Source organism: Pituophis catenifer, unplaced genomic scaffold, assembly GCF_029215685.1.
Source record: "Pituophis catenifer annectens isolate HBS135680 unplaced genomic scaffold, rPitCat1.0.hap2 SCAF_3, whole genome shotgun sequence".
In the NCBI taxonomy this organism is placed as follows: Eukaryota; Metazoa; Chordata; class Lepidosauria; order Squamata; family Colubridae; genus Pituophis; species Pituophis catenifer.
This window is the reverse complement of record NW_027256883.1, coordinates 37456253-37471711: the sequence shown is the minus strand read 5'-3', so window position 1 is coordinate 37471711 and position 15459 is coordinate 37456253. Positions and strand designations below refer to the sequence as shown.

At 33.4% G+C, this 15459-nt stretch overlaps 1 protein-coding gene across 2 annotated transcripts in view; it reads left to right on the top strand.

Annotated features, from left to right (window-relative positions):
• Positions 1 to 15459, top strand: part of PREX2 (phosphatidylinositol-3,4,5-trisphosphate dependent Rac exchange factor 2) — a 102030-nt gene that overhangs the window by 52239 nt on the left and 34332 nt on the right. For both annotated transcript variants that reach the window (XM_070942232.1, XM_070942233.1), the window contains exons 16-23: positions 3117 to 3259; positions 3673 to 3765; positions 6503 to 6651; positions 8510 to 8595; positions 9766 to 9902; positions 11549 to 11666; positions 12119 to 12303; positions 14655 to 14816. In XM_070942232.1, coding sequence (XP_070798333.1) covers positions 3117 to 3259; positions 3673 to 3765; positions 6503 to 6651; positions 8510 to 8595; positions 9766 to 9902; positions 11549 to 11666; positions 12119 to 12303; positions 14655 to 14816 — 1073 coding nt within the window. The remainder of the gene's footprint in view (positions 1 to 3116; positions 3260 to 3672; positions 3766 to 6502; positions 6652 to 8509; positions 8596 to 9765; positions 9903 to 11548; positions 11667 to 12118; positions 12304 to 14654; positions 14817 to 15459) is intronic.

Here is a 15459-nt window from a genome sequence, read left to right as displayed (position 1 = left end):
TGAAAAACTCTCCTTCAGGAAAAGAAGGAGAGGAGAGCTGGTGGGCAAGAGTAGAACTCCCCGAAAGCCCTCTGGAACATTTCCAGAGGCTTGGAGGGTGAGAGCTCCCCAGCCAGCCCGCCAAGAAGCTCTGGAGCCAGGACGACTCTGCGAAAGCAGAGCGAGAAGCCGCGATCCGATCCTGCTTTCAAAAGTGAGTTTGACTGATTACAAGTGCAGGTAGAGCGGAAAACAGGAGAACAAGCTTTAAAAGTACAGAGCTTAACTCCGAAGTTACTTTGTTTCAAATTGAATTTCATTGAGCTGGAGGCTGCAGATGGCGTCTTTGTTATGGTTTTGAAAGTGAAAGCCAGAAATGAAAGTGCTTGTGAGCTTTGCGCTGGGAGAGTGGATTAGCTGCTTATTAACTGCTGGGAAGTGAGAGTTTGTGGAAAACCAAAGAAAAAACTATCTTGCCTGATAATTGGAAATTGGAGACTATAAATTACAAACACTTTAAAGTTGTTTAAAAGACTTTGTGGCTTCTAAAGATCTCCTTAAAAGAGGGGGGTGGGTGGGAAAGGCTTCTAGACAAGTGAAACCAGGAGTTGTTAAAGGAGGGGGAGGTTCTTCAGTTGTGTCAGTGGTGACACAGAAAGCACAACTTCCGGCTGATCCACAGACTCAGACTCAGAGTCAGGAGGCTGCACTTAATGATTTTAAAGAATTTATGAAAGAAGCCATGAATAATCAAGCAGTAGCAATGAAAGAAGCTATGAATAATCAAGCCACAGCAATGAATAATCTAACACTACTTGTGGAAGGGAAATTAAAGAAAGTTGAGGAGGATATCAGTTCAGTCAAGGAGGTGGTTGCAAAAAAACCACAATGAAATAAGAGATGATATTGTTTATGCTATATCAGGATTGTCAAACCTTGTTATCCAGCTTGATGGGAAAGTTGAAGAAATTAATGAAGCCAATTTAAATTTGGAAAGCAAAATGGGTGATGTCATGACCAGAACAGAGAAAGTGGATGATGAATTGGTAATGTTACAATACAGATACATGGATGGCACTTAGATCCTAAAAAATTATCATGTATGTACTCGAATTTGCAAGCTAAATGTTGGAGATGTGAATGTAATGATGCAACCTATTATCATATATGGTGGACCTGTAAGAAAATCAAGGCATTTTGGATAAAAAATTGGTGGGTGATGCAGAATATTCTGAAAAGAAGGTTGAAATTTACTCCTCAATTGTTCCTATTGGGTTGTTCTGTCCCCGTACCACGCACACATCCAACCAGCCAGCCGAGGGTTAAATAAACTCTTCAAACACACAACGTCAGTGATAAGGAACTTGGCAGCAACTCCGTGGCTGCCTGCCAAGAGCTTTTACTCCGATAACACAGACAAAAATACACACAGTTTGAATAGTCCAGTTTGTAATTAAATCCACGGCAAATAGGTGTTGTGTCCAAAGGTGCAAGTGCCTCGCCAGAGATTAGCTTTGTCCGTCACAGAGTCCGAATGGCCACCACACTCCCTTTTATAGCCTGTGGGGTGTGGTCCAGTGACTCAGCTTAATCTCTGGCATGCCTCCTTTTCTGCTGCTCACGCTTGTCTCTCCGACGCTGGCCACAATGTTTCTTCGTCACTATCCGACGGCTCGGAAACACCTGGCTCCTGGCCAATCTCTTCTCCTTCGGGAGACACCTGAGGCATTGCCAGAGAGGAGGGTCCTGGAGAGGGAGGCCTGGCCGTCTCCTCTCCTTCATGTTCGGAGCCTTCTTCCTCCGATAAAATAGGCTCGGAGGACGGAGCCACAACATGGGTATAACAATGGACTGTACAGTATTAGAGACTAAATTGATTTTGAATCTAATATCAGCAGCTAGGCTGTTGGTAGCACAATATTGGAAGAAGGACTCTTTGCCTACTATTGAAGAGTGGATACTGAAAGTAATGAACCTAGCAGAAATGGCGAAAATCTCAGTGTACTTGAAGGACTATACACAAGAAAGATATGTATCGGAATGGAGAAGATGGATTGACTATATTCAAAATAAGTATCAGACAAAAAAATATCAAATAGCTTATGAATGAACGATAAGTATTAGAAGTATTTTGTTATCTATAGTGGAGTTAAGGTTTCGGGGGGGGGAGTTAGTAGTCTAAGGATAAGTAGGTTAATCTATCTTATGATTGTTAAATGAAACACCTTGTATTTTGCTCTGGGAAGTTTGGGGGGGAGGGTGGGATGAGGGGAGGGAAAGGGTGGGGGGAATATGGCGGGGAAGAAAATTTTTGTTTTTTGTAAAACTTTTCAACAAAAAAAAGAATTATGGGTGTGGGCATGTGCGTGTGCGTGTGTGTCACACCCACACCCACACACACCGTTTTTGGCCCGCAATGGCCAAAAGGTTAGCCATCACTACCCTAGGATATGCAGTATGTAGCATTTATTGGTTTGTTACTAGAATTTTTGTTCGGTGATTTATATTTTTAAAAAGTACTATCTAATTAAGAACCTCTTTAGAATATCTGTACAAATTACGGATAGAGTTCATTCTTGCCAATCATGAAATTCTACACTGTTTTCTTTGTAAAATTATTTACTAATAGCTGTGAAAAATACAATATTACAAGGATCTACTTATTTATTTATTAGTTTTATACACTGGCATAATCCTTGAAGACTCCTAGAGTTAATAACATAAAATAACTTACATAACAGTATAACAAAACTACATTAAGCACAATAAGAAATAGTGATTTACAGTGCAATAAAGCTAAATATGATGACACTTTACCATTCTAGAAATACTTTCTGGAAATCTGATTTTAACCTATTTTCACAATGTCATTAGAATGGGTGCTGCTCTAAGTTCAGGAGGGAAAATATTCCATAATATATGGTCTATTAATAGAAAATAATTGTTTCTGAGATATAGCTTCTTCCTTTCACTGAAGTGGGAATTATTAATAAGAGATAAAGAGTTTATCAGACAGCTCAGTTTGGATTGGAAGATGCAGTTATTTAATAAACCATATAGTAAATAAAATTTTAGTTGAATTATAAATCAATATGTCTATGTAATACACAAATATTAACCTTTTCTCTGTCAAACAGTGCTGGAAAAAAGTGAATTCAAAGATGAACCACTTCTATTTCGTTTTTTTGCGGATGAAGAAATGGAAGGCTCCAACATGAAACACAGACTTATGAAACATGACTTAAAAGTAGTGGAAAATGTAATTGCAAAATCGTTGCTGGTACGTTTTTTAAAAATTAAGTCTGTATGTTTGTTTGTTTGATTTTGTTGCTAATTCCTATTATTTGCACATAGACAATGTTATAATTTGTAGTTTTTTTCAGATCCATGCTATTGTCCATCAACTTAAATCCCCTAGACCTCTCTTGCTGTTTTTTGTATTATTCAGTTTTGTGAAGAAAATATATATTAACTGGAGTGCAACATATAGGTCTTTATAGAGTCCAAAGTTAGTCTGTATTGGTTAAATATTCATACAATGCTCAAATAAATGTTTATGATTAATGTCACAGCTTTTGCAGATGAATATATTTGCCAGATGTAATGTCCATAATGATAACAATCATAGTAGTAACAGTTGCTTGTCATCCATACTTATTCAGCATATTGATTTAAATGTTTATCTTTTTTCAGATCAGATCAAGTGATGGAACTTATGGTTTTGGTTTGGAAGACAAAAACAAAGCACCAATTGTGAAAATAGTGGAAAAGTGCTCAAATGCTGAGGTAATACAGGTTCATAACTGTCCCAATTATTACATTTCTGTTAATAGAAAAGTTCAGGTGTTTTGACAATTCTTTCAATTACAAAGTTTTACTTTAATACTTTTAATTGATTTGTGTGTGTAATTGATTGTGTGTGTGTGTGTGTGTAAATTATTAAAGACTACCCCAGCATTTGTAAAATATAAATATTTGTATTACTTTAATCATGTAGAAATTAAAAGCATACAATATGGATGATTTCACACGATGCAATTAAGCTATACTGTTTTTCTTTTTTTAAAATTTCAGTGTAGCATGAAAATCCAGTTATGGTCAACACTGAATATGGCCCTGATACTTACCAGGGCTGACATTTTCAGTTTTTCGCATCAGAGTTTTAATGTTTTCTTCTAAATTATGTTAAATTTACCTGGGCTTACATTATATTTTTCTCATCTTTTCTACCTCAAAATATGAGTAGATATGCTCCTGATTTTCAGCAATAATGATTAGAATGGCTTTTTAGGGGCTGCAAAAATAGTGCTTGGGAGTGCTGTACAGAGAATTATTATCAGCTATTTACACCTCCTTGGTGTTTAAGCTTACAGACAGTCAATATTTGTAATTTCCTAAAAATGTGAACTTTGATATCTTAATGTTATTGAAAGAAACATTACTCTTCACATTTAGGGTAAGAAAAAATAAAGAACTATAGAGAATTATTAGATGTGTGAAGATTAAGGGAGCTGAGAAAGTTGCTGTGTATAAGTCTACATATTGCAGGTGATTTTTTAAAGGTTAACTAAATACAGAACTTTGACAATCATTTTGCAGAATAAGAAATATATTTGTGCAATACAATTTTATATATAGCTACTTAAAAGTATGTTCATGGATAAGCACGTAAAAGTTTCCATGTAAAATAAATTAATGTTGTTTAGGGAACGGTTATAGTCTAGCAAAGAATACTTATTAAAATGTTCATTCTGATTATCTGATCCACCAATAATATTAAAAAATGTGGCATCTTCCATTGCCTCCCCCATATCTGGATAGTCTTTAGTAGGGCTACTAAAATGAATAAATGTGATTGTTAGAATATTGAATTAATACTATTAAAACATATCCTTTGAATTACTAATTTGTTCCAGTTTACATTTTGAAGGCCTATTAATTTAATTTTCCTAGCAGATGTTGAGTTAATAATAATACAGAAATGATCTGCCAATCTTTTTCATAAAAAAATTATGTGGAAGAATACGAGTTTCTTATTAGGAAAAAGAACTTAAGGTTTTCAGTTACATGTCTAATAAAGAATTGTCTCTTCTTGCAACACCTAAGGCCTCTTATATTTTCTGAAAGAACTATACTTGTATGTAGGCATATAATGAAAAATTGTTAACCACTTATATTATTTAAAATAACTGCACAGATAATGATTAGGTAACAAAATACAAAAACAATTACAAAACCTTTCAAGCAAGTGCCATAATAATCTCATTACAGAATTACAAATGCAAGTTTCACCACCCCTCTTTACCCTATCCCTAAAGGAAAAGGCAGATATTAATTGCCCTCTGGAAAGCAAGGAGGTTAGGGACTGTTTGAGCCTTATAGGTCCAGATTTGAGAAAAGTATAAGCAGCATCCTCTTCTGCATTTGAGGGAGAACAATTTCTTAACACTTGACCTGCTGAAAGCATAGAATAGTTGAAAAATGAACATATTATTGACTCACATACCCCCCAAAAATGGAGAGAAAAACTTATGGAGTTACTTGCTGTTGTTCCCAGTCAGAAATTACATACTATATAGCACTAGCAATAGCACTTAGACTTATATACTGCTTCATAGTGCTTTTAGAACCCAGTCTAAGCAGTTTACAGAGTCAGCATATTGACCCCAACAATCTGAGCTCTCATTTTACCAACTTTGGAAGGAGGGAAGGCTGAGTCAACCTTGAGCCGGTGAGATCTGAACTACTGAACTGCAGCTAGCAGTCAGTTGAAGTAGCCTACAGTGCTGAATTCTAACCGTTCCGCCACCTCAGCTGATATGAAAATGGTAGTCAGAAGAAACCGGGAATGAGATGTCAAAGAAATACATATCTGTAAACAAGAGGCCATTTATTACAAGGAAGAAAGCCTTGTAGATTCCATTAAATAGCTGGAGTTCTGGCTGTGCCTAATTAGAAGAGTTCACTTCTTCCTTTTCAAGAAGTGGCTATGTGAATCCCAAAAATAATAAATAAATAAAAATAATAAATAAAATTTATCAGCATACATACATTGTGTATATGCAGTTGAATAGAGGAATATATGTTTCAAATTTGATCTAGCATTCAAAGCATTTTTGTGAAACGAGATTAAAGCTGAAAACGAAACTGAATTTATCTACAAACTTACAATTTATTTAAGTCAGACATTTTCATACAGATTCTCTTAAATGAAGTGTCGGTAAATAGAAAAGTAAATCTATTTAATTTACTATTAATTTAAACTTTAAGCTGTCAAATAGGGGGAAAAAATCTTAGAAATAATAAAATGTTACAAATACAGGATATTTTTTCCAATAATACTGAATTGCTAGGATTAGTTTTTTTCATAAAGGTATTTTCTGTAAGGTTATATAAATTCCACAGTTGTAAATACAAGTATATGGGAAATGTTTGAAGCTCTTCCTCTATGCATGTAAATAATAATGGATCGTTGATGTTGTGATGCTAATTGATTATATATGTATTTTGTTTTCTTGTCTAGGTGGCAGGTCTGGAAATTGGAAAAAAGATCTTTACCATTAATGGTGACCTAGTTTTTCTAAGGCCCTTCACTGAAGTGGATAGCTTTCTGAAAGCATGTTTAAACAGTAAAAAGCCCCTCAGGGTACTTGTGAGCACAAAACCAAGGGAGTAAGTTGTTTCTTTGGTTATAGAAATTATAAAAATAGTAACCAAAATATGTCCCAAAAGCATAGGCATAAATGTTATTATGTTAGAAATAATTTAGATAATTTTTATATATTTTAATGATGATACCTACCTTTCCCCTCAAATTTATGCACTCAAAGTGGTTAAACACAAAATGCAAGGTATATTTCTGAATGTTTACTATATGTCAGTTGGAACCAATTCAGAAATGTCAGTTGAAGAAAAGGGATATTATGTTATATTAATATATCTATTATGTTTAGATATGAATATATGTAAAAGATTTGAGTTAAGAGATATATCTATGGGGGTGGAGGAAATGGGCAGACTACGAGTTGAATAAATGTTAAATTAGGATTTATTATATAGTTTTATAGTGGAAGGTTGCTCTGAAATGTCATATTAATATACAAAAAAGATTTGATTTAAGAGATACATGTATGGGGGAGGAGTAAAAGAGTAGATCATGAGTAAAAATTGTTAAATTGGGGGATATAATAATATTACTATGCTAAATTAGGAGTTATTATATAATGTTATAGTAGAATGTTATTTTGAAATGTATAGTATAAGGGGGATATAATAATATTATTAGAAAGAAAGGGTCAGCATATGGGGGATGGAGCAAGGGGATGGTAAAGTATTATATAATCTGTTATGAATTTGGGTTGTACTCTGAAGAAGCCACAGGGGGAGGGGAGGGCGAGGGGGGGTTAGGGAGGAGGGGGGGGGGAAAGGGGGAAAATTTGTATTTGAAAAACTTTTTCAATAAAAAAAAAAGAAATGTCAGTAATTAAAAGCTCAACAAAAGAAATACATCTTAGCTGTTCACTGAATTGAATTTAAATGCAACTCCAAAGAATGCATTTTATAGTCTGGGCATAATGCAGGAGATGCTATCCCTTGTGCAAACAAGTAAGACAGAATGGCTTTTTCTTCCTCTCCTGTCATTCTGAATAACTTCATTGGTTGGAAAAGCTAGTGTCTGAATTTAAATTTAAGTTTTCGGTATAAAATTGCCTTCCTCAATTTGGCTCTCTCTGGATTTTAATTATCACTCTTTTTAATCAATGTGGTAAAGTCTAGCAATTATGAAGGATGGCTGGCATCAATATATTTATCTACTGCATTTTGCCATTAATCATTTAATAATACCAAAATATCAAGAAATTATTATATTTGTCATTCTGTTATTCTTCATTAGCATATTATGTGGACACAACATTTATTTATCTTTTTGTTTGATATGCCACAATTGGGACTGGCAACTTGATTGCTAAGGGATGTGGTCACTAAATGAAATGTCACTCGATCTTGATGGCCTTCCAACATCACTTCCCATTCAGTTCTTAAGCATATCACCATTGGTTGTTAAGCAGGACATCACATGACTCTGATTACAATTTTACTGTCTGTTTTTCCAGTGAGTCTGCTTGCCAGAACCTGTTTATGAAGTGTGTAAATGGTGATCATGTGACCGCGACAATAATAAATTTGAGAATTGATCATAATGTTACATTATTAATGCTGTTGTAATTATGAATGCATGCAAAATAGGGCAGTCATTAAGCGAGGTCTGTCTACATATATGTTTATTATTAGCTAATATTATGTTTAAAGCTATGATCTAGGTTTCTAGAAGCAAACTTCACTGAACTCAAGGTTGTTTTAAAGTTTCTTGCTAGTTGATGTCAAAAGTAGTGGTTATTTTTCCACTGAATGTAAGCTTTATTTTTTAAAAAATAAGTATATTATATTATTTTAATCTTATGTAAAATTTGAGGCATAAACAGAAATGTTGGTGTTAGATGCTTCATTGTGTGGTTTATCTTGCTTAAAGGACAGTTAAGATTCCTGATTCTGTGGATGGACTTGGATTCCAAATACGAGGCTTTGGCCCTTCTGTTGTTCATGCGGTTGGAAAAGGTATGACGTGGCCTGCATTTATGAATATTTGGCCACATGCAATAAATACACACACAAATTCAGAGAATCTTGAGATTGATGCTTGAGGTGTATTAAGAATTTGATGCATGGTTCTGAATTTAGGTATAAAGAGTTAGTAGTAATTTCTATTGTTATATATAGCTACTTGAAAATTAGATACTCATACAACCAATAATAAAGAGAATAATGGACTTTAGCCCCTAACTACAGACCTAACAAGCATACATTGATCTGATCTTGGCCAGGAAGAACATGTGACAAGATGGATATTCGGCTTAAGGGTTAATTGCTCTCTGTTTTCATTTACTTATGTGTTTTGTAAAGGCTAAATACAGTGAGATATACCTTGTGGTGTATATTTCTTTATGAAACCATGAGCGTAAGAGATTTATTAGTTCAATTTATTAGTTCAATTTATATGCCGCCTTTCTCTGGAGACTCATGGACTCATGAGATGTCCATGATAGGAAACTAATCTTATATATCCTTTGAGTATGAAAACACAGGATATATAACAGAAATTAGATTTTACAAAAAGCTCAAGAGCTAAATTTTCACCTCTTTTCAGAAATTCTGTAAGGAAAAAGAGACACTATGCATCAGGGAAAAGCTGTTTAATTTAGCATGAGAAAGTAATAAAGTTCTAATATGGTAATTTAGTATGACATAGGATTTGAAGTTTTATAAATAACTGCTTTCAGACTGCATGGGATCCAATGCTATAAATTCTTCTTCGGTGAATTTATCCTGGTTAAACCTTATTCAGCTGTATTGTTTGCAGCCCATAATTAATCACATTAATTTTGTATAGATTTGTATAGAATAAATGCTTAAAATATGATTATGCGTTGCCTTCTTCATTTAAAGGATTGAACCAACAAAATGCAGTGTTTTTATCTTGAGGTTTTACCTTTTAGAGATTGGACAATTACATATTTAGGGTAGCCCTTAAGAAAACTGAATAATTTTTTTCTTACATGATATTCAATGATTCAGAATAAAGTATTTCTAGATTGTCTTTAACAATGTAGTGTTGGTTCAATTTAATATAATCTGGAATTGAAAAGGAATGGCATTAACATCAGTTGTAATATGGCCTTTTCCCATTTCTAAGAAAACTTCTAACTTAATTTATTAACTATTTTAAAGGAACTGTGGCAGCTACTGCTGGGCTTCATCCTGGACAGTGCATAATCAAAGTGAATGGAATTAATGTCAGCAAAGAAACACATGCAAGTGTTATTGCCCATGTGACAGCCTGCAGGAAATACAGACGTCCAATGCATGTAATGCTAATTATTTTGTTCATTACATATGTCCTTGTTTTTATATCAGTGGCCCATAACTATTATCTATCTTTGGCAGTTCATGGAAAAATATAATCAATATAACACTTCACCATGAATGGATGGAATGGATTTTTTAGCTTCACATGATTCATATTGAAAAGGTGTGAGTCTTTGTTCACAAGGAGGCACCTACCATGTCAACTTTTTAAATTTGCCCTGCTATCTGAAAAAGTCTGCCATGTGACTTCATTAAAACTGTGTTCTGTAAAAGAGTACACATTTTAAAACTTAAAACTTAAATGTAAGGATACCATCTTTGAATATTTTACTTTTTTCCATTACTCAGGTACAATCTGCAAGTGAAAATAATGGTGATCCTGTTGTTATATCTGCAGGGTGAAAATGGAAAAGGAAAAAAAAAACATATAGACATTTTACCTAGCATTGTTTGTTTGATAGCTGCTCAGAGTCACCTTATTGGTAAGAAGGGCAGCATAATAAATTTAATAAACAAACAAACAAACTTTTCCTGGGAAAACAGAGACAAAACTAAAATGGAAAACTTCCAGTGAAGGGTTTGAATATTAATCTAAATTAATTCTATGCTCTGAATATATTGTATATTATTGAGAATCACTATGCTCTTCCTGATTAATGATGGACTTCTGATGGACTATTATGCTTGTTCTTATATATTTATTTGATTTTGATCTGATTTTGATCTCATTTTATTACTTTTTAAGTAACTCAAGGTGGCAAATATACATAATATGCTTGACTTTCTCCTCCTATTTTCCTTGTGGAAGTGAGTTAGGCTGAGAGACAGTGACTGGCCCAAAGTTACTTGGTTGGTTTTTCATGCGTAAGAGAAGACTAGAACTCAAGTTTCTTGGTTTCTAGGCAAGCACCTTAACACTTACACCAAAATGGCTCTCTTTTATGAGCAAAGAACTGGATAAAGAGTTATGGAATTAGTCATGGCTTCCACTGATGCTTAAATCTTGATTACTATAAAACAAATGGGCAATACTGAGATTAAAATACAGTCCTATAACACACTGATTGATTAGACTCTTTTTAATTATTATCAAACAATTTCTGTTGATATGCTTCATAACAAATTGTTGTGAAATGAAAGCTAAACACAAGAGAAGGTACAATGATACATCGTTGTATGTGACTGTATTAGGATCTGTAAATCTAAATTAGGAATTCTTCATAAATATAATTTCAATTATATTGAGAAGGAATCTATTTCAATGCTGCAGTTATAAAAAACAGTAATACTTGATACTGGTGCTTGAGCCTCATTTTATCCTCCACATTTCCCTTTAGAGAATATATTTTAAAATCTGTCAGAATGCAAATTTGGGAAGAAGGATAATTTTTTAAATCAGTATTTGATAAACTAAAATAACTTTTGAATTTTTAAAATTATTCTGTCAGATACAGCTTCACATGATCAATAAAAAATGAACCAGGGACTTCAGCAACAAACAAATAAACCCTGTTCTGTTTCTAACAGCAGTCCTTTCTTCCCCCATGGAAATAAATTGCAAATTAAATCCACACTTTTTCTGTTTTTCAAAACCTATATGTATTAAAGTGTTAATGAGCCTTGTAAATTATTTGTTATTCTACAGCAAGATTCTATTCAGTGGGTATATAACAACACTGATAGTGCTCAGGAGGATTTTCAGAAAACGAATACTAAACCATTGGGTGAAGATGGAGGAGATGCATTTAATTACAAAGTTGAAGGTGGGATTATTTCTCTTTTATTATTAATCAAAATAAAAATTTGACTATTTCTTAAAGTATTAAAAGCAAGTATAGCATACCAGAGCAAAACAAAACAAGGGGATTGTACATCTCTCTTGAAGTGAGATGCATGCCAGCACAGCTGGGATCCAAACCATATAGAAATGCATGAGTTATTCAGATATTACTTTTGTCAGTTGCATGAATTAGTCACTAGTAAAGTAAGGAATGAAGAAATACAGTCATACCTTAGATATCTATGATTTTGCTTTTGAATTCATTGGAATCTTAGAAATCATGTAGCACTAGCTAGCCAATTGACAATCACAAGGAGAGTCTGAATTTTTGATCATAACAATTTCTTCAATGATTCTGCAATAAATAATATGTGTTTCAGAGGTAGTCTATATTAATTAATCTACAGAATAGATTTATATTGTTCCTGTTTTTAGAAGCCATTGATAAATTTAATACTATGGCAATAATTGATGGACGAAAGGATCATGTCTGCCTGACTGTTGATAATGTTCATCTGGAATATGGTGTTGTTTATGAGTATGATAGTACTGCTGGAATAAAATGCCATGTTTTAGAGAAAATGATTGAACCAAAAGGCTTTTTCATCCTGACTGCAAAGGTATGATGCATAAAACATGTATATATGTATGTATTTTATATGTTCTTACTGAAGAAAATTTTAAATGATGATAATTTTATTTCAAATCAATTATTTGTGCGCTTTTGATGTTTATTTAAGATTATGAATCATAGTTATGTACTAAATTCAAACCATAAAATGATAAATGCAAAAGAGACTAAGGATCAAACTAGTCCTGAATCTCCCCCTCCCCCCAAAAAATTATGAGCTTCAACATTTCAAGCTATTGTATTTTAATAGTAGTTTTAAGAATTATTTTAATAGTAGGATTTAAGAATTATCATATCATTTGGCAAAACATGGGTGGAAGAACATGGTTGGTTACAAAAAAGATTTTCAGTTCTTCTAAATATTAAGAATTCCTAATTTGATGTATACTAATTGTTCAGAGCGACACAACTACAAATAATTTATCTAATAAACAAGGAGAATGAGATTGTGTAATGTTAGAAGGAAGAAGATAACATTCAATTATCTTAAAGGTGTTATTAGTGTATGATCAATTGCTAATGCTTTAAATATAGATCATATAAAGGGAATTAAGATGCTAGAGAATACAAAATACTTGTTTCGCCTTCCCCTGTGTCTCAATGCTATCTAAATCATCACAGAAAGACTATATTATTATATTAATGTATGCAGATAATATTCCTCCCTATTTGGTCCAGAATTCCATTTCACACAAAGGAGAAGTCTTGCCCTCTTTTTCTTTCTCTTAATATTGAGTCCATTATTTGATTAGCTTGCTGGCAGTAATAGGGATGTATCGTATGTGTCATCAATGGAAATTGTCAGTTCTTCAGTTATTTCAGTCTCAAATGGTATGGTAAGAGGATCGCTTTCCATTTGATATTTGATCAGAATTCAAAAAATAATTGGCTCGTCAATGCAGTTTGCAGACTTACTGGAATTCTTTTTTCTAATAAATTGAAAACCATGAAAAATAACACTTCAGAACAGACCTTACTCCAAAACATTATTCTACTGCTAGACTGTAACAATATATACAACTGCTGCTTTTTCTTCCCTCCATCCTCAGTATACTGTTGTTTGAAATGCAATTTATTTGAGACGACCTCGAAACCTGACAACTGTGATGTTGCCTCCATTTTTTTGCCATTGTTTTTTAACTGTGTCACCTTTCATTTATTTTATTTTTTAAAATTTATATGCTACCCATCTCACTCTCCAAAGTGACTCTGGGTGCTATTGCTGCAGCTGCCATCTCCTTGCTCCCTAACTTTGGAAAGTAGACCTTTGGATGATACTGAGGAAAGGAGGAGATGGAAAAATCTACTTTTCTAAACTCCTTCCTGAAAGTATGATATTGGATAAAATCTTACTTGTTTTAAAAGAGATTCCTTGTGGAACATATCTAAGGATGGGAAATGGACAGGACTAATTGGACATGCACGTGTTTGGCCAGTTGAATTGATTTATATTGTTAGCGTCAAAGTCAGTGCTGTTTGCTTATATTTCTAATATAAATGGTCTTAGCTTAAGAATAAAATGTCTGTATAATATATATCATAGTATATACAGAGGTTTTTGCAAGTCTGTTTCAATTGCTCCATCCCTTATCTGCCTATTTCCTATCCATAATAATTGCTTCTTCTGTTAACTACTTCTAGACAGTTTTTGCTAAATTACAGAGGAGGATGGAAAGAAGGACAAATCACTTTCTTGAATTGCTTAGATATCCAGCACTTTGGTCATGTTTCTACATGCTGTCATTCTAGGACTGTTTTTTCAATAAAGCTCAGTTCTTTCCACTATCCAATCTATTATGCTGATATTCCTTCCTGACTCTACTTGTACTTGTTACATCCTTAGATGTTTCTTCTTTCTTCTAGGGGCATTCTCTCCAGATCTACTCTATTTCTCTTCAGTGGATTCAATGCCTTGCCCCTTGATACAACTTGAGTTCACAATACACAAACCTTTTACCGCTTAACAAATCATGTCCTAGAAGGCAGAATGCTTCTGTCATTGCTCACAGGAGTCTTAATTAATCCAAGAATTTCAAGCTGTCTGTGTGTCCATTTTCATAGTAAATAGACGGAACTCTAATTTAGGACAAACGGCAACTCACTTATGTAGTCTCAAAATTCAAATCTGAAACCTATTTGATAAATGAATTGTTTTTTTATTTAAGCCATAATAATTGGAGCAGTTGGTTTCACAAATATTAACATTGTGAAATATCAATATGTACCTAATGAAGAAAATATTAAATATTAAATACACGACAAATACATAAGGATGGATTCATATATTAGGGCTGTACTATGAGAATTAATAACCTTAAATAATTACTTTTGTCTTAATAGATCCTTGAAGCTCTAGCAAAAAGTGATGAGCAATTTGTGCAAAACTGTAGCAACTTAAATAGTATACATGAAGTAATTCCTACTAATCTTCAGAGCAAATTCAGTGCCATTTGTAGTGAAAAAATAGAGCACATTTGCAGAAGGATTACAAGTTATAAAAAGGTAAAAGTTGTAAATTTGCTTAGAAGAAATGGTGAAAATATTCAACTGGAACTAAGTATGGATTACATATACTGTAAATATGTAGAATCAAAGTAAATACATAGATGGTATATAGGTAGGATTTTTATGATACGGTATACTTCAAAATATGCTTGGGAAGGTTTCTAATCTTGCAAAGTAGATTTTGAGAGTGTACTTGTTAAATGGAACAAGATGACATCAGAAAAAAAGTTTAGCCACAAATTGTTTTTTGTGATTCCTGTGCAGTTAAACTTTCTATGATAGACAAAATACTTTTCATTTATTGCTGGTATATTGTAGAAAAATTTAATAATAACTTCAGGACAAGAATAGCAAGAGCATATTGGATCAAGAACAAGTATACTGGTACAACCATGTGGAGGAGGTAGACATATTTACTGAACCTAAAGTTATAAACCCACATATTCCCCATCTGCTCCGATAAGGTCTTTGAGAATCTATGAACATGATGCACAATTATTATTTTCAGAACGTTTTCTATTTGAGTGGCTGCTGGAATATGTTTTATTCTAAGGATAGTTTTGTCTTTATCTTTCAGGTTGAAACAGATTGTCAGGAATGTGATTAACTGTACTGTTAGTTTCAGTGCAAAAGTTTGAAA